Source organism: Anolis carolinensis, chromosome 3 (genome assembly GCF_035594765.1).
Source record: "Anolis carolinensis isolate JA03-04 chromosome 3, rAnoCar3.1.pri, whole genome shotgun sequence".
In the NCBI taxonomy this organism is placed as follows: domain Eukaryota; kingdom Metazoa; phylum Chordata; class Lepidosauria; order Squamata; family Dactyloidae; genus Anolis; species Anolis carolinensis.
In genome coordinates, this window is record NC_085843.1 from 231,159,990 (window position 1) to 231,182,491 (window position 22,502).

The window sequence follows — 22,502 nt, forward strand, 5'->3', positions numbered from 1 at the left end:
GGAAGTTCTTCCTGATGTTCAGGTGGAATCTCCTTTCCTATAGTTTAAAGTCATTGTTCTGCATCCTAGTCTCCAGGGCAGCAGAAAACAAGCTTGCTCCCTCCTCCCCATGACTTCCCCTCACATATTTATACATGGCTATCATGTCTCCTCTCAGCCTTCTCTTCTGCAGGCTAAATATGCCCAGCTCTTTAAGCCGCTCCTCATAGGGCTTGTTCTCCAGACCCTTGATCATTTTAGTTGCCCTCCTCTGGACACATTCCAGAGGAACAACATCTCCCTTCAACTGCGGTGCCCAGAATTTGACACATTATTCCAGGTGTGGTCTGACCAAGGGAGAATAGAGGGATAGCATGACTTCCCTGGTACCCCTCTATTCTGCCTTGGTCAGACCACATCTGGAATACTGTGTCCAATTCTGGGCACCGCAATTGCCTGTCAAGGATGCTTAATAAACAGCTACGGTCTGTATCAATGATGTCCAAGCTTTGGTCTTCCAGGTGTTTTGGACTTCAGGTCCCAGAGGCCATGGGCAGCATATCCAATAATCAGGAATTCTGGAAGTTGAAATCCAAAACACCTTGAGAACCAAAAGTTGGACACCAATGTTCTAAATGATGGGTTGTGGTAATGATGTAGTGAAATGTGTCACCATCATCATGTGTTCCTCATAAGAGAGATTTGATGTGACACAACATGCCCAACCAATGCCCAACACAACTCAGTAACATATATTGGTATTGCCAACAAGTCACCAGCCTTAAGATAGTTTTATGATTAAAAAAACCTCAGTTATTCATAATTCTTTTTCTAAAGCTAACTATAAACATGCTCTCCAGAAGTGATCCTGGACACTGTACAACAGAAAGCTGAATTTTTACTATGAAATAAACATTTAATTTTTAAAAACCCACCTGAATTTTTATAAAAGGAAATTATTATCTATAGTGCAAGAAAATGTTGAAGGTACAAAACACACACATAAGGGACATCCAAATAGGATACAACAATAACTTTAGGAGTAGAAAATTTTAACAGTTTCTTTCCTCGTGGCAACATGGATGCAATCTGCCCTCTGCTCTCCTTGGTAAGGTACAGTCCGCTTGCCTCATGAATGAGTCTTGGATCCAATGCACGTTATATGCATTATATATTCACTTTGATCTTTCAAAATGTATGTCATGCTCCAAATGGTAAGAATCAAAGTCACGATCTATAGAAAATGTCAAGTAGGAAGCAGAAATGGCCACACCTTCAAACTGAGTGGTTATTGGGAGGGTGGGTCAAATAATATAGGAACTGCTTAGCTAGACAAAGTGGCAGATGCACAACTGATATTAAATTGTTTAAGTATAGTCAAGTGGGATGTAAGGATCTGATAGGACAGATGAGAAACAAAATGATACTAACATTTATTTATTTATATCCCACTTTCCTCTCCTAAAGAAAACTCACAATGACAAAACTGAAAATTACTCAGCAATCATGTTCACAGCATTGTTACAATATTTCTAATTTCTCCCTTATGCTATGAAAAAAGGTATTGGTAAGGTATTTGAGCTCATCTGATGGCACTACCTTTCCATGATGGTGGGACTGTGTGCTCCTGTGAGGCAAGAGGCTATGTTGACACCAGCAGTTCTCTAATAGGGCCTCTCATGTCTGATAGGTTTCTGCTAAAGAACCAGATGAAACATGCCACAGAGGTAGTGGGCAACAGTAGTAGAGTATGAGTGTTTGGGGGGAGGAGGGGAGGTGATATTGGCAGAGGCTCTCTTACAGAAAATGGCAATGACAGCATAGCTAACACTCGTTAGTGCTGAATAGAGGGAGAGATGGTAAATCTCCTTTTGAAAATATTTTAACATTAAAACCCTAGGATGAGATAATCCAAAATGAAATGATAGTACCAAAAGATGAAACTGCCAAGTTGGATTTTTTGTGTGTGTCAGGAGCGACTTGAGAAACTGCAAGTCACTTACGGTGTGAGAGAATTGGCCACCTGCAACTACGTTTCCCAGGGGACTCCCAAATGTTTGATGTTTTACCATTCTTGTGGGAGGCTTCTCTCATGTCCCCACATGGGGAGCTGGAGCTGACAGAAGGAGCTCATCTGCTCTCCCCGGATTCGAACCGTCAGCCTGTCGGTCTGCAGTCCTGCTGGCACAAGGGTTTAATCCATTGCACCACCGGGGGCTTAATTCTCAAGTTGAATGGTACTCAACAAACTATTGGTGTACAGTAGAAGGCAAATATTGCTGTGATGAATAATGCAACTGGATCCAAGCTAAAAGGTCATTCAAGTGTTGATGTGCTCAGTGGTGAAAGGAAAGTCTGAAGCTGCACAATACGTATTATAGAAAAATGGAATTAAGGGAAACAAGATATAGTAAAACAAGAACTGGAACATATAAACATTGCAAAACTTGGGTTGAATATGTTAAAGTGGACAGGAATGGGACATTTCGAGTCAGATAATTCTAGAATTTTTTTCCCTCAGAGAATGAAAATCTAAGATGAAATGGAATAGGATTCATAGTAAAGTGAGTAGTAAAGCAGTCAAAATATATAATGCAAAGTCTGACCCAAATAATATCAAGAAAATTTAAAGGAAAACTTGTCAATATAGCTGTAATCCAAGTTTATGCTCCAAATACAGAAACAGAAGAAATTTCATGATTCAGAAATTGATCACACACTGAAACAGGACCTGGTGTGTCATAGGTGATTAGAATAAAAAAGGAGGAAACAAAAAAAATATAGGAATGTGTTGTCGAAGGCTTTCATGGCCGGGATCACAGGGTTGTTGTATGTTTTCTGGGCTGTATGACCATGTTCTAGAAGTATTCTCTCCTGATGTTTCTCCCACATCTATGGCAACCCCAGGCAGAAAGTAGCTAGTAGATGTAGCCATTCAATCCAAATTAGGGTGATTAACTGCAATATTTATGCTGGCCTCCAACTGACAAGAGTTCTTCCCTCACCCTGGACTTCCCACAGAGATATATAAACCTTCTGTGATGACCCATGGGCCTTGTAGTCCTGCTCAGGACATTGTAATTCCTGATGAAGATGAAAACTTGGGTTTTTTACCTTCCCAGTCTGAACTGGATTCCTCTCAGCCAGATCTTTCCCAGGCAGATCTGGGAACCTTGCACCTGCAAGAAAGTTGTCTCCCAGAAGTATGTCAAACAAGCCCAGAGCCTACTTCTCCCGTATTCTTGCGCCGGGAGTTTTGTAAACAACAGAGAAGTTTGGATTCAGCTTCGCGCAGGAGTGCGAGGATTGCAGCTAAGAATGTGGCCAATTAAGACTGCTTCTCGTGAGAATCTTTGGGGAGTCTCACATCTGGTCTCAGAGTTAGCTTTCGGTTCTGATTCCCAGAGAACTGCTTCGGCGGGAAGCTAGACTCTATTTAGGTGTTTTACCCGCGTAGTAACTTCGCGGAGTCAATTCGTCAGCCTACGGAGCGAGTTGTGTCTGGACAGCGCGCTCCGGTTCAAGCCTCGCTCCTGCTCAAGCCTTGCCTTGCTATCCAGCCTTCGCCTTGCTTCCCAGCCTTTGTTTATCTACGGACTTTGCCTTGTTTCCCAGGATCAATCCTTGCCTTGTTCCACGGATTTATCAAGTTATTCCACGGACCTTGTTCTTGTTCTTAGTTACCTTGTTCCACGTTCAAGCCTTGTTTCAAGTATCAAGTTATTTCCTAGCCTCGCTCAAGTTTCATGGACTAAAGGACCTTGTCATCTCCCCTCACTTTGCTTGGCAAAGTGAGTGTTTCGGTTATTGGATTACAACTTTGGACCTTAATATTTCTTATTGGACATTGCTTTTTTGGACTAATTCTGACCTTTCCTGGAAGGTCTAATTCTGGACTATTTTCTACACTTGTTTTTATTAACTTTATATATTCCTACAATAAAGATATTAGATAGATTCTGGCCTCTGTGTATGGTTATTGGTGCTCTGCAGCCTGGGTCGTGACAGTTTGACTCCGCCACCCTAAGCACCAATTAACCTCGGCCAGAATGTCTACCGGAACCGTACCTGGGCCGAGCGGCCAGCCGATTACCTACACCATCGACAAGGAAGAGGTGGACCGAATCCGTGATAAGCTCAATGCACAGGATGGAGAAATAAGGGGTTTGAAGGAACGCGGAGTTCGTCTTCCGGCCATGGCGTTGCCAACCAAGTTTACTGGAGAAGCTTCTAAGGTTCATGTCTTCCGTCGCCAATGTCAAGCTTATCTGGAGGCCCGTGCTGCCGAGTTTCCCCAAGAAGACATCAAAGTGGCATGGGTTTACAGTCTTCTAGACGGGCCAGCGGCCAGCTGGGCGACGGCACTGTTCGACCAAGCCTCTCCACACCTAAGATCAGCGCAACACTTCTTGGACCACCTCAAGGAGACTTGGGGAATCGAGGACAATTTGGAGGCAGCCGGTCACAAACTCCGTCGCCTTTTCCAAGGAGACAGACCTATGTCTCAGTATATAGCCGAGTTCCGAGTGCTGGCCCACAACACCGGCTGGAACGATGTAGCCCTCAGGGGACAATTCCGGGAGGGTCTCAACATTGAAATGCTGGAAGAAATCTCCAAGGTGGATCCTCCCCAGACCCTCGAGGCACTCATTGATCAATGTTTACGGGCTGAAGTCATGATTGCCAACAGGAAACAGTGGGTTCGAGGCCAGGGCAGTAGAGCCGGGGCAAAACCCCCCGCTCCCGCCAGCGTTCAGCCACGTCCGGTGTGGAGACCCCCACCGCCAACCCCATACCCCAGAGGAGGCGAGGAGGTGCCGATGCAGTTGGGCAATGTGCGTCCTAGACTAGATGCCGCCGAGAAGGCCCGTCGTCAACGCTTAAACCTCTGCTGGTACTGCGGGAACGGGGGCCACTTCGCCAGAGAGTGCCCAGCCAAAGGGAAGCCTACCGCCCGTCTTGCGGCGGCGTCCTCCACGGAGACGAAGGCGTCTGAGCCGACTGGCACACAGCCGGCGGGGGAAGCCAACGACCGGGTGTAGAGGGGCTCGCCAACCCGGTCAAAAAATCCATCCAAGAGCCGCCAACCGGGGTCCTGTTCCTTCTCGTGGTCACATTATGGTCAGCAAAAAGGGGACCCGTCATGATCCACGCCATGATAGACTCTGGAGCTACCAACAATTTCATCGATAGAGAGTATGCCGACTCTCTGGGATTACAATATCATGATTTCAAGAATGCCCGTGTGGTGCAAGCCATAGACGGCCGTCCCCTCAAGACGGGCCCCGTAAGTCAGTGGTCGGAACCCACCAGGATGTGGATAAGGGAACATATGGAAGAGATTTCCTTCTTTGTTACCGAGGTCCCCCATTTCCCTGTGATTTTGGGAATTCCATGGCTGACTCTCCACGACCCTAACATCTCCTGGTCCAACAGAGAACTGCAGTTTGCTTCACCGTACTGCCAAAACCATTGCCTCGTAGCCAAGGTATGCCATGCCACAGACACCGAGCCCATCATCACCTTGCCAAAGAAGTACTCCGAGTATTGGGATGTATTCAATGAGAAAGAAGCCGAAAAATTACCCCCACATAGACCTTATGACTGTGCCATTGACTTGGTGGAGGGGGCCCCGATCCCGCGAGGGCATCTCTACTCCCTGACTGAACCAGAGCAAGAAGCTCTCAGGGAATTCCTAGAGACAAACCTTCGCAAGGGATTCATCAGACCCTCTCAATCCCCAGCCGCCTCCCCAGTGATGTTTGTGAAGAAGAAGTCAGGGGAACTACGCTTGGTGGTGGACTACAGAGCATTGAACAATATCACCAAGCGGAACAGCTATCCCCTGCCTTTAATCTCGGATCTACTGGATCGGCTTCGAGGAGCCAAGGTTTACACCAAGCTGGATCTTCGGGGGGCTTACAACTTAGTTCGCATCAGGGAAGGGGACGAGTGGAAGACCGCCTTCCAGACCAAATTCGGATTATTTGAGTCCCGAGTTATGAATTTCGGTTTATGCGGAGCCCCCGCAACGTTCCAGCATTTTGTCAATGACATTTTTCAGGACTATCTAGACAGGTTCTTGATAATCTACCTGGACGATTTTTTGGTGTTTTCCAGATCACAATCAGAACATGAGAACCACGTCAAAATGGTGTTACAACGATTGCGGGATCATGGACTTTATGCCAAGCTGGAAAAATGCGCTTTTGATCTACAAGAGGTAGATTTCCTCGGTTACCGCATCTCGCCTCTAGGGCTTTCCATGGATCCAGCCAAAGTTTCAGCAGTATTGGAATGGCGGGCGCCAACTAACAAGAAAGAGGTGCAGCGTTTCTTGGGGTTCGCGAACTACTACCGCAAGTTCATTCCAGATTTTGCCCGCTGGTCCGACCCCATCACTAGCTGCATCCGTGGAAAGCAGCCTTTCCGCTGGACTGATCAAGCAGAGAAAGGGTTCCAGCAACTAAAGAAACTATTCACCTCCCAGCCAATTCTACAGCACCCAAATCCTGGAACCCCTTTTGTGGTGCAAGCGGACGCCTCTGATGTGGCAATTGGGGCTGTACTCTTACAACCGGTGGGAGATCACCTCCACCCCTGTGCCTTTTATTCTCGTCAACTAACCACACCAGAGAGGAATTACACCATTTGGGAAAAAGAACTACTGGCCATAAAGGCAGCCTTTGAAACTTGGAGACATTGGCTAGAAGGGGCCAAATTTCCCATTGAAGTCCACACTGATCATCGTAATCTAGAACATCTAAGAACTGCCCGCAAACTAAATCAGAGGCAGCAACGTTGGGCTTTATTCTTTGAACGTTTCAACTTCCAGATCCATTATGTGACCCCAGCCCAAACCAAGCAAGCAGACGCCCTGTCACGTAAACCGGAATACGCTGCAGGACGCAAGGAGACCTTTGAATCCCAACTGCTACAACCTGAGAACTTTGCCACGCTCACGGTGGGGAACACCAAATCCATTCCCATTGGTTCAACTTCCCCTACTCCAGGACCCATCTGTGCTCAAGAAATCAGGGCTAGTCAGCAAGCAGATGCCTGGGCGCAGGACCAACTTCGCCAAGGTCTGCATTTTCCCTTTTCGCTTAAAGATGGGCTGCTCTGCTATAGAAATCATGTCTATATCCCACCCGGACCGGGCAGGGAAAAAGCGCTTCGTCTGTGTCATGACTGCAAACCAGCAGGACACTTCGGACTATTTAAAACTATGCATTTGATCCTAAGGGATTTTTGGTGGCCCAAGATCCGCAAGGATGTGGAAAAATATGTCAACACCTGCCCAGTATGCCAGCGCTCCAAGATACGAAGGGAGAAGCCCTCAGGGCTTTTACACCCCCTTCCTACCCCATCTCGCCCATGGGAAATAATTTCCGCGGATTTCATCACTGACCTACCACCTTCCTGTGGATTCACCACGATCTTAGTGGTGGTGGACCTATTCACCAAGTTAGCCCATTTCATTCCCTGCGAAGGCCTCCCCACGGCCAAGGAAACTGCGGATCTATTTCTTCAACATGTCTTCAGACTACATGGATTGCCCAAGAGTTTAGTCACAGACCGTGGATCTCAATTCACCTCTCGTTTTTGGAAGGCACTACAAAAACTATTGGGCATAGACTCTCGCTTATCTTCAGCTCATCATCCCCAAACAGATGGGCAAACGGAGCGCACCAATGCCACTTTGGAGCAGTATCTTCGCTGTTATGTAAACTATCAACAGGACAATTGGGCTTCTCTGTTACCACTGTCTGAGTTTGCCTACAACAATGGAGTTCAAGCTTCTACAAAAGAAACGCCGTTCTTTGCAAACTACGGCTTCCATCCACGTTTCTTTCCCCCTGTCATTGAAACTTCAGAGGTTCCCGCAGCAGAGGATTGGCTGCAGGAACTCACAGCGGTGCAACAACTTTTGCTCCAGCAACTGGACCAAGCCAAGGAGGACTATAAACGCCACGCCGACAAACATCGCCAGCCGGGCCCCGAAATCAAGGTAGGAGATCGGGTTTTCCTGTCCACTCGCTTTCTGCCCTCCCACCGCCCTTGCCGGAAGTTAGATGCCCGTTTCATTGGCCCCTATCCAGTGGTGGCGCAATTAAACCCCGTGACTTTCAAACTCCAACTTCCGCGTTCAATGCGCATTCACCCAGTGTTTCACCGTTCCCTGCTCCTTCCGGCGGATGGTGTGCGTCCTGATACAGACCAACCGGCCCCCCCTCCTGTTTTGATGAATGGGGAGGAGGAGTTCGAGGTTGAGGACATTTTGGATTCTCGCTTTCACCGCCGCCGCCTACAATATCTCATTGACTGGGTGGGTTTTGGCCCTGAGGAACGCTCCTGGGAAGACGCCTCCACAGTCCATGCTCCTGATCTAACCCGTCGCTTTCATCAGACCTATCCCACCAAACCGCGACCTCGCGCCTCGGGGAGAGGGCCCCAGTTTGGGAGGGGCCTTGAGGAGGGGGATAGTGTGATGACCCATGGGCCTTGTAGTCCTGCTCAGGACATTGTAATTCCTGATGAAGATGAAAACTTGGGTTTTTTACCTTCCCAGTCTGAACTGGATTCCTCTCAGCCAGATCTTTCCCAGGCAGATCTGGGAACCTTGCACCTGCAAGAAAGTTGTCTCCCAGAAGTATGTCAAACAAGCCCAGAGCCTACTTCTCCCGTATTCTTGCGCCGGGAGTTTTGTAAACAACAGAGAAGTTTGGATTCAGCTTCGCGCAGGAGTGCGAGGATTGCAGCTAAGAATGTGGCCAATTAAGACTGCTTCTCGTGAGAATCTTTGGGGAGTCTCACATCTGGTCTCAGAGTTAGCTTTCGGTTCTGATTCCCAGAGAACTGCTTCGGCGGGAAGCTAGACTCTATTTAGGTGTTTTACCCGCGTAGTAACTTCGCGGAGTCAATTCGTCAGCCTACGGAGCGAGTTGTGTCTGGACAGCGCGCTCCGGTTCAAGCCTCGCTCCTGCTCAAGCCTTGCCTTGCTATCCAGCCTTCGCCTTGCTTCCCAGCCTTTGTTTATCTACGGACTTTGCCTTGTTTCCCAGGATCAATCCTTGCCTTGTTCCACGGATTTATCAAGTTATTCCACGGACCTTGTTCTTGTTCTTAGTTACCTTGTTCCACGTTCAAGCCTTGTTTCAAGTATCAAGTTATTTCCTAGCCTCGCTCAAGTTTCATGGACTAAAGGACCTTGTCATCTCCCCTCACTTTGCTTGGCAAAGTGAGTGTTTCGGTTATTGGATTACAACTTTGGACCTTAATATTTCTTATTGGACATTGCTTTTTTGGACTAATTCTGACCTTTCCTGGAAGGTCTAATTCTGGACTATTTTCTACACTTGTTTTTATTAACTTTATATATTCCTACAATAAAGATATTAGATAGATTCTGGCCTCTGTGTATGGTTATTGGTGCTCTGCAGCCTGGGTCGTGACACCTTCCTTGCTTAGTTTCTCCATACCTCACAACCTCTGAGGATGCCTGCCATAGATGTGGGCGAAACATCAGGAGAGAATACTTCTAGAACATGGTCATACAGCCCGGAAAACATACAACAACCCCAAAATTATAGGAAAATTTAAGAATTTCAATGCAGAGAAACTGAAGATGACAACAACAAAAATGAAAGAGGCTCTTTCTACAAGATCTAAGAAATCATAAAGGAAATTTAAATCATAAGTAAGAATGTTATATGACCAGCAGGGGAACATATTACATGAAAAGTAAAACAAACAAAAAAAGAATACACTGAAAAACAATATACAAAAGATGAAAGAATAAAAGATTAATTTAAAAAAGGACCATTTGAAGATCAACCTACAATTTTAGTAAGGAAGCTGCACTCAGAACATGTGGGATAAATTAATGATCAGGATCAGATGGTATACCAATAGAGCTGCTTCAAGCTACACAGATAGAAATTACTGTAGTTCTAACTAAAATCTGTCAACAAAACATCTTCAGATGTTACCATCAAGACACAATACGGTGAAAATGGAATGGTTTCTAATAGGAAAGGAGGTCAGAGAAGGCTACATTACATCATCTAATCTGCTTAACCTGTATGCTGAGCATACCATATATACAGAAAGGAAATAAAACAATCCATCAACAATTTAATATATGTAGAAAACATCATACTACTAGCAGAAAATAGTATAAACTTGGAACCATTACTGAAGAAAATCAAGGAAATGCAGACAGGTTTACATCTGATCATTAAGAATACAAAAATAATGGCAACAGATGTTTCACACAAATTTAAAATAGATGATGAAGACACTGAAATAATTCCAATAGTTCTATTATAAAATCAAATATAATAAGAAGCAAAGTCAGGAGAACTGTGGTCCCTTTCACCTTTAAATGCATTAGCAAATGCATATTTGCTGAGATGTTAACAGCCCTTCAATTATTTTAGTGAAGAGAATAACTCAATTTGCTATATATGTTATACTACTTAATTGCGCAATTGTTTTTTGAAAAACTCTTTTTATTACACACAGATACTGTCAATCTATGCATGAGTCTCCATTGTGCTTGATATGCTATTTGTTTGACCTAGAACAATTGCTTTCGTGTTCACCTGAAGCGTTGACTGCCCCTAGGAAGTGGTTTACTGTAGCATTATCTTCAGAAAGATTTTCTGGTGCTTTTGGCAGTCATTATTCGAGAGGAGGTAAAACCGTTGCTGGAAGCCTTTGATCATTTACAGTATTAACACGAGTGTAACACATCAGAGATACTGCCTTGGTAACTAACAGGCAAACAGAAGCTTAGCATTAACAAATGAGACTTCTCACTTACGTTTGCATCTTTGTGGCTCAAAATGGTTTTCTTATTGAACAATACTAGAGACGGGAAGGTTTTAAGAAATAAAGTTAGGCTAATACAAGAAATATTGAAATGTAGCTCTGATCAGGCCAGCATAGGAAGTTTTTGAAGAACATGTACAAGAACCTAAATGTTAATGTTGAAAACTCTGGAAGAAAAATGTAATTATCCTAGTTAAGTCATTTCTAACTTATAGTGATCCTATGGTGCACCTATCATGGAATTTTCTTGGCAATATTTGTTCAAGGTTTGTGTTTGCCTTCCCCTGAGGTTGAGAGGGTATGACTTGCCTAAAGTCAGTATGGTCAAACAGAAAATCAAACCTTGGTCTCCAGAGTTGTATTCTGGACTACACTAGGTCTCCAATTTTCCTATACATTGCACATATTGTATAACACTTAATTGCTTTTTTTGTGTTTTGAGAATGGCGGTCTTCAAAGTTATGGGTTCGAACAAGAGCTGGGAACTATAAAATAAGCAGAGTAAGAAGGACAAAGCTCCAAAACATCTTGAAGAGGGCTGTGAGGTATGCCAAAATAAAAAGATTTATCCTATGACCAAGCCCCATGACATCCAGATCTAGGGGACCCAAAATAAAATATCAAACCATAGAACACTCTGTGGTTTGACATTTAAATGTAATATTGCCCCCCAGGTCTGTTTTGGACTAGAAAAGGCTTTTTACAAAGTAGCAGGAGTGACTAGATTTGATCGCTCTAATGAATTGTCCAAAGGCCTATCTATCTAATTCAATATTCTGTTTTTCATAGTGGTCATCTGGATGCCCACTTGAAATCACACATGCAGGACACAGGTGCAATAGACCCACCCCTTTGCTATTCTCTAACAACTGTTTTTCAGAGGTACTGTGTTTCTAGTACCAAAGCTCTTATGACTGGTAGCTCTTGCTATGGAATCTATGTGGCTTAACTGTGAACTATGGGAAACAGAACTTCCTTACATCTGCCCTGAATCTCCCACCCTTCTGATATGTAGGTTGAACCTGGATTCTATCATTACAAGAGAGGAATTTTTTTTCTTTTCGTGTCAGGAGCAACCGGAGTTGCTTCTGGAGTGAGAGAATTGGCCGTGTGCAAGGACGTTGCCCAGGGGACGCCCGGATGTTTTTTTGATGTTTTTACCATCCTTGTGGGAGGCTTCTCTCATGTCCCCGCATGGAGCTGGAGCTGATAGAGGGAGCTCATCCGCACTCTCCCCGGGTTGGATTCGAACCTGGCAGCTTTCAGGTCAGCAACCCAACCTTCAAGTCACGAGGCTTTTATCCCCTAGGCCACCAGAGGCTCCAAGAGAGGAATCATCTACCTGTTCACTTCTATCATATAATATTTTATAAATCTGTCATACTCTTAACATTTTTCTAACCTAAAAGCCTCAAATATTATAATATTTCCTTACTGGAGAGGGGAGTAGTTCTAGTCCCTGATAATTCTGATAGCTCCTTTTTGTCTATTCCCCATTGTATATCCTTCACCCATATAAACCTGAGGCCAAGTTAAGACTGCCAGAGGTCTTCATCTATTTTGACACCCATTTGCAGTTAGGTTGATGATGGCCAAGGAATGGGCTCAATTTGACTGAAAGGCATGTTATCACGCTAAAAAATGAGGTATGGTATCTGATTGGATCTGTATGCATTATGCAACACTTACAGCATGTAATGATGACATATTATAACTTGAACAAGCTTGTTAGAACTTTCACTATGGATAGGTTCACTTGAGCTTCTTGAAGAAGGGATGGGCTGGTTTTTCTTGCTCAGTTGAAACTCAGCTTCACTTTGGCTAGATTAGTAGCTGAGCTGGAGCTACTCAGATCTTGGTAAACACACTCTTGTTCCTATAGCATAGGCATACCCCCGAAGGCTATTGGCATTGTCTGTTGTATTGGGTGGTAAAAGAACATCAAAAGGAAAAATGTCATTGGAGACACTAGTGTCTTATTTCAAAAGAAGACATATGAAATACTGGTTTGGCTTCTGTGTCAAGAGCACACATCTGGACAATACAAGGCTTGCTGACTGCAAAATCAAGGATCTTCCTTATAAAGGATCTTCCTTGTAAGAATGCAAGGTTCCTTTTATTCATAATTTCCACTTTCATTTCAGTATGATCACAATCGAGAAAAGTATAATGCCACTTGTTTGGACCCTTACTTGAGTCATGTTTTGTTCTTTCTCTTATTTAGACTAATGTTGTGTAACCTATAACATTACATCACACAAATTGAAACTGAACAGAAAAAATCTAAAGTCTCAGGGATCAAAAGTCTATATTCACAAACAGCTGAATATATGCAGTTTCTCATTGTGACTATGCTATCCCCAATTTGTTAAAAACAAAGAAAAAACTACAACTACCAATCCACTTCAGTATGAACACATTAAAAAAATCTTATTGTTATGTTTATATCTATCCTTTAAAGGAAGTTATCAGCTACATTAGCAACAAAATACAATAAAATCATAAACAGAAAAATAAAAATTCCTCTAGGTTCAGTGGTATTTCCTCCTAATATGAGGAGGAAGAGAGCCATAGCATATTAGTACATTCTCCTCTGTTATAGCTAACCAAAACAAATAGACCTTTTACAGCCAAACACCCTTCTGTTGCTAATAAGTTTTGTCAAAGATGGAAAAATACTTATTTAGAGGCCTTAGTTTACACTTTCACAGTTCTTGCATGTCCTGGCTAGACAAGAATGCAGCAGATCAAGCTATGAAAGTGAACCATTATGGGCAGACAAGATATTGGTGAACTAAACTCGCATTTTTGCAAACAAGCAAAATGACAAATGTGATATAGGCATTCTTGGTCAGACTGTGCAGAACAGCTGTCATTGCTAGATCTTTTAGAACTGTGCTCTTTTTCTTCTCAGCCTAAAATATGAACTGTATTTACTTGAAAAACTATTGTTTATGATGTTTGAATTCTATCACAAGTCCAGTTCTCCATTTCCTTGAAGGCTCTAAATATTTCGCCTAGCCTCTTGCCTTTATCATCAGTGCTTAAATTATGCGGCAGGTTGCAGCAAGGATGGCCAGAGGTCTATAAAAGACCATTCCCATGAAGGCCACACCCATGGGATTAGTCTAAAAACTCTACTCTTCAAAACATTGTCATACATTTATAAATCCTAAATAGCTGTGCACGACTGAAGAGGATAGTGAAAAACCTGAACATGGATTTGATCCTTCAAATCATTGCTGGAAAATTCAACCAGTTTCTCAAAAAACAAGCTGGCCTTCTCCAATCTAGCTTTTCAAATTGTTTTGAAACATTAACATACTCATGTACCTGAAGAAAATGTAAAAAATGTGAAGTGATAAATATGTATATATATACAGTAGAGTCTCACTTATCCAACACTCACTTATCCAACGTTCTGGATTATCCAACACATTTTTGTAGTCAATGTTTTCAATACTTTGTGATATTTTGGTGCTAAATTCGTAAATACAGTAATTACTACATAGCATTACTGCGTATTGAACTACTTTTTCTGTCAAATTTGTTGTATAAGATGATGTTTTGGTGCTTAATTTGTAAAATCATAACCTAATTTGATGTTTAATAGGCTTCTCCTTAATCCCTCATTATCCAACATATTTGCTTATCCAACATTCTGCCAGCCCGTTTATGTTGGATAAGTGAGACTCTACTGTGTATATGTGTGTGTGTGTGTGTGTGTATGTATGTGTGTATATATCTATCTATCTATCTATCTATCTATCTATCTATCTCCAGGCCAATTGTGACACCTAGAGGAACAAAGTACAGGAGGGTTCATATAAATTAATATATATTTCAAAATGGCCACAAAATTGGGTTCATGTTTGTGCTAGGAGGTATATGTGATATACAAAACTCAGCAGTTTTTACATGAGTTTCCAGAGAAGATTGAGATCTGATCTAACCATGAGTTCTTGAGAGATGCAGAACCAACACATGGCTCCATTCCTTGTGGGCATGAATTTTACTCAGCCACTTTAATCATTCCTCCAGAGACTGTTTGCTGCCCCATCACTTCTCTTTGAAAAGCTACACTGTATTTTAATTTCTATTTCCAGAACCAACTATCTCATCCTAAAGGATGCATGCAGTCATGATGACATGCTTTTAGAAAGCATGTACTCAGTATACAGGACAATCTAACAATTCATGAACTGGAAACCGTAAAGGTAATGCTTGGAAGCAAAGCTGCTACTGCATGTCAATACTGCACTTTGCTCAAATTGTTACTTGGAGAGATTATGCCCTGGAAGTTTATTAAAATCAGTTATGTTTTCTTAGAGTTTGCATCAAAAGCCCGGACGTTTTATCACAGTTTACACTAAGGTAAAATATTGTGCAAGGCTCCAACTTTTGCAGCTCTGATTATCCTTTTCAGTTTTTCATGAGTACAAATAGTGTAACCTAGCATCCTAGGATGCAGGATGCTGTTCAAAAACAACAGTGACTACAGAGGTAAGCTGCATTGCAGTGGTGAGGAAAGGATGTAGAGTATGTAAAAGTTCTGGGATTTTGGGACAGCAAATTGCTGTTTACACAGAAGAGTATTAGAAACTGTCATTATTTCTTAGCTAATAACTCCCTGTTCTAAACACTTCAAAAGAAAACTGGATAAGGATGCAAAGGTTTCCTAAAGCCTAAAATAATACAGCAAAACCAAGTAAAAATATAATTTCAAGATATAAAAAGGAAGTGTAGAAAGGAGGAACGTGGCAGTGGGTTCTTACTTGTAACCAGGGTCCATGTGCCGCATAGGGATGCTCCTCCGTAGCAAAGGCTCCTTCAACTCCTGTTGATACAAAAGTGATTGCTGTGTCCCCTGTAATACTTTTGTATGTAAAGTGCCGTCCATGTAATAATCTGCCTCTGGAGGAGTAAACAGAAACATGACTGTAACCTGATTAACATTGTGCCATCACAAATACAAACCCATCTCAAAAGATCTACATATTATACTCAAAAGCTCAATGATTAGAAAAGAACGGTTGCAGTGGAGATGGCCATTGGCCACCAGTGGGTGGAGTGAACATAAACTGACCATGGTTGTTTATGATCAAGAGTCTTGCTAATATGGCCCTGAGTTTAAAATTAGATTTATGCAGTTCCAATATTAACAAACACACTGCAGCCTCATGAGCTTAAGATATGGGGAGATCAGTTCCTACTTAAATACACAAATGGAAGAAATATGATTTTACACCTGACCTACACTTTTGAACTATGGTGGCTTACTTTTCCTTGCCAAATAAAATGTATGACAGTGAAAAGAAGTGTTTCTCTCTGAGTAGCAAGTCAAGGTGTGTGCTGGAACATTTTCAGAGGCGTCAAGATAAGTTATTACTTTCTATTTCACATTTTAAGCAGCGGATGCAAGAAAAAATACAATATACAGTAGAGTCTTGCTTATCCAAGCTAAAGGGGCCAGCAGAAGCTTGGATAAGCGAAAATCTTGGATAATAAGGAGGGATTAAGGAAAAGCCTGCTGAAGGAGCCAGCGAGCAAGCGGGTGAACGGGGAGGGCCTTTGCAACCTCCCCGTTCCCCCACTCGCTGGCTCGGCTCCTTCGGCAGGTGGGGCGCCAGCAGCACCGGTGCCCGGCTTGCTGAAGGAGCCAGTGAGCGAGCGGGTGAATGGGGAGGGCTGCAAAGGCCCTCCCTGTTCACCCGCTTGCTGGCTCAGCTTCTTCGCAACACCGGGGCCGGCAGCATGTGAACGGGGAGGGCCTTTGCCATGGCGGGGCCGGCAGCATCGGCACCCGACCTGGAGAAGGAGCCAGCCAGCGAGCCCGCCCTCCGTCCCTCACTCACTCACCCATAAGGAGGGATTAAGGAAAAGGCTATTAAATGTCAAATTGTGTTATGATGTTACAAATTAAGCACCAAAACAACATGTTTTACAACAAATCGACAGAAAAAGCACTTCAATACACCGTAACGTTATGTAGTAATTACTATATTTACGAATTTAGCACCAAAACATTGCAATGTATTGAAAACATTGGCTACAAAAACAGTGACTACTAAAAGGAAGACTGCGTTGGATAATACAGAATGTTGGATAAGTGGAGGTTGGATAAGCAAGACTCTACTGTACCTAGATATATTGGAAGTCAGGAGGAGATCTGCCACTAGTTTATTTTCTGATGTATAATAGGTCACAAGGCAACTAGAAATGCATTGGCAAAGAACATTTTACAAAGAAATATTAACTATTTTCAGAAGACAGAGCATTTTCAGGCCTATGCTCTAACTTTAAAACAAAATCATGTGTTTTATGCCATATAGGTATGCACACAATATCTCAGGCTAGTCCTTGCAAGCTTAGTAATATAAGCTTGAACTGACATCCCAGCTGCAGTTTCCTGAGAAAAGTTGAAGTGCCGCTTACCTTAAACAAAGTGGAATTAATGCTCCTGATTCCTGATTAAACTTTAGATGCACACTCTCGAGCTGCCTTGTGCGAATCAGCTCATGAGGAATAATTGCTGCAGAGCTTTCACTTTCTAGACTATCTTTGCGACTTCTAAGGGAAAGAAAAACATAAGCAATTAGGCCCCAAGACCAGTATCTTATTGCTGCACAGAAATTTTGTGGAGGGAAACTCAATTATGGGTTACAATGTCAAACCCAAACAACACCAAACAACTGTGGTAAATGAATTAAAGTTTCCCAGAAACACAAAAAATGATTATTTGTTGCCATTATTTTTACCTTCAACTTCACCTGCCATCATATTACATCTAGTTTTGATCCTGTGGTTTTGGTTTATAAACACTTTGTTCCCTGTTCTTTACAAGAAATCTGGCACATATGATTTTAAAATCACAGTATTATTTTCTAGGGTTCAAATATGATCATGCTTATTTTATAAAGATATGATTTATTCCAGGCTTCAATGTTTTTAAACTACTAAGTACAGTAGAGTCTCACTTATCCAACATAAATGGGCCGCCAGAATGTTGGATAAGCGAATATGTTGGATAATAAGGAGGGATTAAGGAGAAGCCTATTAAACATCAAATTAGGTTATGATTTTACAAATTAAGCATCAAAACATCATGTTATACAACAAATTTGATAGAAAAAGTATTTCAATATGCAGTAATGCTACGTAGTAATTACTGTATTTAGGAATTTAGCACCAAAATATCACGATGTTTTGAAAACATTGACTACAAAAATGTGTTGGATAATCCAGAACGTTGGATAAGTGAGACTCTACTGTAACAATATGACTGAAAACAGATACTTTTGAACAACAAAATCCTTTCACATCTCATTCTTCCTCTCAACTGTTTTGTCCTTAGAACTCAATTGCTCCTAGAACAACATTATTCATAACACCTGTAGATAAACAATGTGCATTTGAATCCAGAATTATAAACTCACTTAAATCATACAACAGATAATGTTCTCAAAAAACGAAGATAAGGACCAGTCCATTCAGACCCAAAATTTTAGATTATGAAATATAACTATACAAACTCATTTGGAAAATGCAAAGACTGTAGATGCAACAGATTCTGTCTTTTTCTGGAAGTTAAGCAGGGTCAGTTATGGTTAGTACTAGGAAGGGGGACCACCAATGAATATTAGGTGCTTTCGGTTATATTTCAGAGCTAGGAATTGGCAAACTACTCTGAGTATTCATTTGCTTAAGAAAACTATGAGATTCATAGGATTGCTATAAGTCAACAGCAATTTAAAGGCATATAGGCACACACAAAATTCCACAGTTAAATGGATATAAACGTTGAGAAAATATGTTAACACAGCAAAGAATTTTGTACCTTCCGTCCATGGTAGGCAGTCTTAAAATTAGGTATCAAATCACACATTTTATTCGAGGGAATGCTCCTTTCACATTCCTCTGTGCGTGTGCATGTAAATTAGATTGTATGTCTTTGACAGGATTGGCAAACATTCTAATTGTTGTTTTATTCTGTAAAATATTATGTACAGAGGTTCCATACAAATTATAATTTCCCCGAGAAATAAAAACTGACCTATCAGTGTATATAGAGAATTCTATACTTCTACCACTACCCTTGGAGCCCTGGTGGCGAAGTGTGTTAAAGCGCTGAGCTGCTGAACTTGCAGACCAAAAGGTCCCAGGTTCAAATCCCAGGAGTGGCTTGAGCGCCCGCTGTTAGCTCCAGCTCCTGCCAACCTAGCAGTTCAAAAACATGCAAATGTGAGTAGATCAATAGGTACCGCTCCAGCGGGAAGGTAACGGCGCTCCATGCAGTCATGCCGGCCACATGACCTTGGAGGTGTCTACGGACAACGCCAGCTCTTCGGCTTAGAAATGGAGATAAGCACCAACCCTCAGAGTCAGACATGACTGGACTTAAAGTCAGGGGAAACCTTTACCTTTACCTACCACTACCCATATGCCAGATTGAATTGGTGTCAACATGAACTGTGCTACATTGTTCGTTTAACCAAACTGCTCCCCAAAATGACAATCCAGAGTTTCACTAGGGAAGGGTTGCAGCAGATTTTGACAGAGCGACAACTCACAAATAAAGCACCACTTGTTGCCAAAAAGTAATGCTATGAATTTTATGCAGCTGGTTCTGGAGAAAACCATAGAATACCCAGCACATAACATGCTGCATAAATGTCCCATTTCTGTTTCTGTCAAGAGTACAGCTATACTGGTGTTACAATTATGTTGTCATGTAATTTGATCAAGTTACAATTGTTATATCTCAGCATCAACCTCAAGATTCTATGAAATAAACTATTAGTGTAAGTAGGAATGTTTAATGTTTGGCCAGTTTCATATTTCAAGAGTCTGTTCCTTTGCTATGAACTTCATTTGTCCTCATTTTTTGGCTTGACTACATCCTGCTGGGCTACTTCTCCAGACCAGATTACCCCAAGGCCTTGGAAAAGCTCCCCTAAATCTATATTTAACTGAGACCTGTTGGCTCTAGCTCTTGACACTGAGGTTTTCTTTACTGAGTGACCCTGAAAGCTCAGGGGTTCCCATCTACTTTGTTTCTGAAATGAAGACCCCACTCTTTGCCTTGCTAGTTCTTAAGAAAGGGAGGGTACTGGCAGGGCCACCCACATATTAGGTTTTCAATAACCTATGCTAAGCTGAGTAAAGCACTAAGTATGCAGGAGATTTGCACATTCTTTTTAACCTGAATGAAAATTCTTGCCTAGTCCTTGGGAAAGAGGACAACATGGATGAGAGAATGATGGGATTCCTTACTTTTTTAAAAAAAAGAGGATGGGACAATACGTAATTACTATACTTTTTCCCTTCCAAGTGTTAGCTTTAAAAAGGCTAGCTCAGAAAATTTGGCGTGTCTAGTATTTGTTATTTTTACTTCATGGGCAGCCTTCATCTCAGATTTTTTTCACACACATCCTCCTTTCTGTTTAATCAGACCTATTTAGAAAAATAACTCAAATTTTAATTTTTACAATTAAGACTGCACTAATCAGCACATAAAATATTGCTAAGGCCTCACCAGACTGAATGTGTTATCTACCAACACAAATAATTCATGATTCTCAGTTTGCATCCAGAAAAAATGAAACAAAAAAATTGACAAAAGGCAAGGCTGCTGTGTTAGGGAGAGGGAGAGCATTTGCATGAGAGCAATGTGTCGGAAATGCCCCAGTTTGAAGACTGCACATCTAGCATTTTATGCAACTAGAGGGGAATTTGAGATTAAAGCTCATTCCCAAGTGATTGAAGGATTGTGGGAGGTGTAAGTGTGGGCAGTTGTCAGATTAATTCTTTAGATGATTAAATTCTTTTTGTTTCTTTAAAGCTGTTTGTAGTCATGTTTGAAGTCTCTTCATTCTGAGTGAGCGTAATGCAGCAGTTACCAAGGTGACTTTTGCTGACTTTCAACTATTTCTTCCCTCATCTTCTGTTCTTACCAAAGCCTGAATAGGTTTCTAAATCTTGTGAATTGAGATGAACAGCAGTGCTGTTAGCCGCAGTGCTGTTCGCCGCAGCCATACTAGACTTAAAAATCTGGGGTTGTGCTGCAGAGCCAGCCACACTGGTAATCTGCAGTAACACTAGACCCTGTCATCTTTCTACCCTTATTATATCTGAAAGACCTGTGAGAACAACAGGTCAAAGCATGCCATGCTCAGATGCAGAAACCTGGGCCCAAGTTTGGCTCTTTCCATGTTAGAGATTATCAACTGCCACTCAAAAATTTAATGCCAATAAGCATCCATTTTAGGGCTCCTGAAGAGAAAGCAATGTTTAGTAAATGTTTGCGTGTTTCACTCTTGGTTTATTAAAATAAAAGATGGGGTGTGGACAAGACAAATCCCAGCTCTAGTACTTAGACAGAACTCATATAGATTTCTTGAATGTACTTTGGGATGTGTAGCCAGTAAGTCAGGTAAATCTTCGAAAGTTTATCACTATCTCTAAAACACTTTACCATACTGGACCGCTCCACTAATTTTATCCATCATGTATTTTCACATTTCAAAACATGGTTTGAGAAAGTTAGATTTCTATGTGTATTTGTTTTCTGCTCCATAACTTCTACTTCTGCAGCAAATCATAGTTCACTATTTTAACTAACTCTGGTCTGATTTTGCCATTAACTGGAAGCCATAGTAAAACCATAATTTCCGATTCTAATTTGCATTCTACACTAACAGCGAATTAAGGCTTACTATTGGCATAAATGAAAGAAAGCAAAACCTGCAAATTCAGTACCTGCAAACTGAATGACAAACTAGTTTAGTGCTTTAAAGGGGACTCTGTAATCACCAAAAGTTCTATAACAGCACCAAGAGCTGTATAATCCAGCAAGAAGGGAAATTACAACTGGATAATGATAGCATAATAGTTGAATGACAAAGTGAGCTAAATCGGGATACTGATTTAAGTTTCATCTTAGGACTCTAAAAGACCAGAGTTCAAATCCTTCTTCTGCTATACAGAAAGCTACTTGAACTTAGGCAAATCATTAACTCTAAACATGTAACCCACATGTTTTTTTTTGTAGCATTTGCCCCTAAGTACGGTCTAGCAGGTGTGTTCGGCATTTTTGCCCTCCATGGTCCAACTATAAACCCCCGAAGAGGACTTTTTTTTTTAAAGGAAGCATTACCAAACCTATCCATGGGTAATGTCTGCAAATGTCTCCAATTACCAGCCTACTGAGAAAAAAAGGTACATCTGAGACAGAAATAACTCTCTTTAATATGCTTTGGAGGATTTAGGACCACACACAATGAAAATATCTTTCTCTGATGGTGATCCTGTGGCTGACTTAAAGTTTATAAAACTTCTACCACATGCTGCAAAACCTCGCCAGTCTAGAGTCCAATCCAGAACAGTAAACTTCTGTGGCCAATGCCAGATGCTTCAAACATGGGCCTGAGGAGCAGTTGTGTTTTGTGTGGGTAGGGGCTTCTTTAGGATTTAAAATTAGGCAAATATGTTTTCATATATTGTTTACTTTCAGATACAATAAGGTTAACCCAAATATCAACCCAATATTGCAGGGATGAAGAATATGTGGCATGCCATATGCCGCTGAACAGTAAGGCACATGATTTTTTACCAGTCTGGTCAGAGTTGATGAGAAATGAAGGCCAGAAACTTCTGCAGAACTACCTGTCCCCAACACTACACATGCC

At 42.0% G+C, this 22,502-nt stretch overlaps 1 protein-coding gene across 3 annotated transcripts in view; it reads right to left on the minus strand.

The window, feature by feature from the left end:
• sufu (SUFU negative regulator of hedgehog signaling) overlaps positions 1-22,502 on the minus strand; it is a 105,576-nt gene that overhangs the window by 14,738 nt on the left and 68,336 nt on the right. For all 3 annotated transcript variants that reach the window (XM_008106554.3, XM_003218478.4, XM_008106555.2), the window contains 2 exons: positions 17,251-17,385; positions 15,591-15,729 (listed from right to left, as the gene is read on the minus strand). In XM_008106554.3, coding sequence (XP_008104761.1) covers positions 15,591-15,729; positions 17,251-17,385 — 274 coding nt within the window. The remainder of the gene's footprint in view (positions 1-15,590; positions 15,730-17,250; positions 17,386-22,502) is intronic.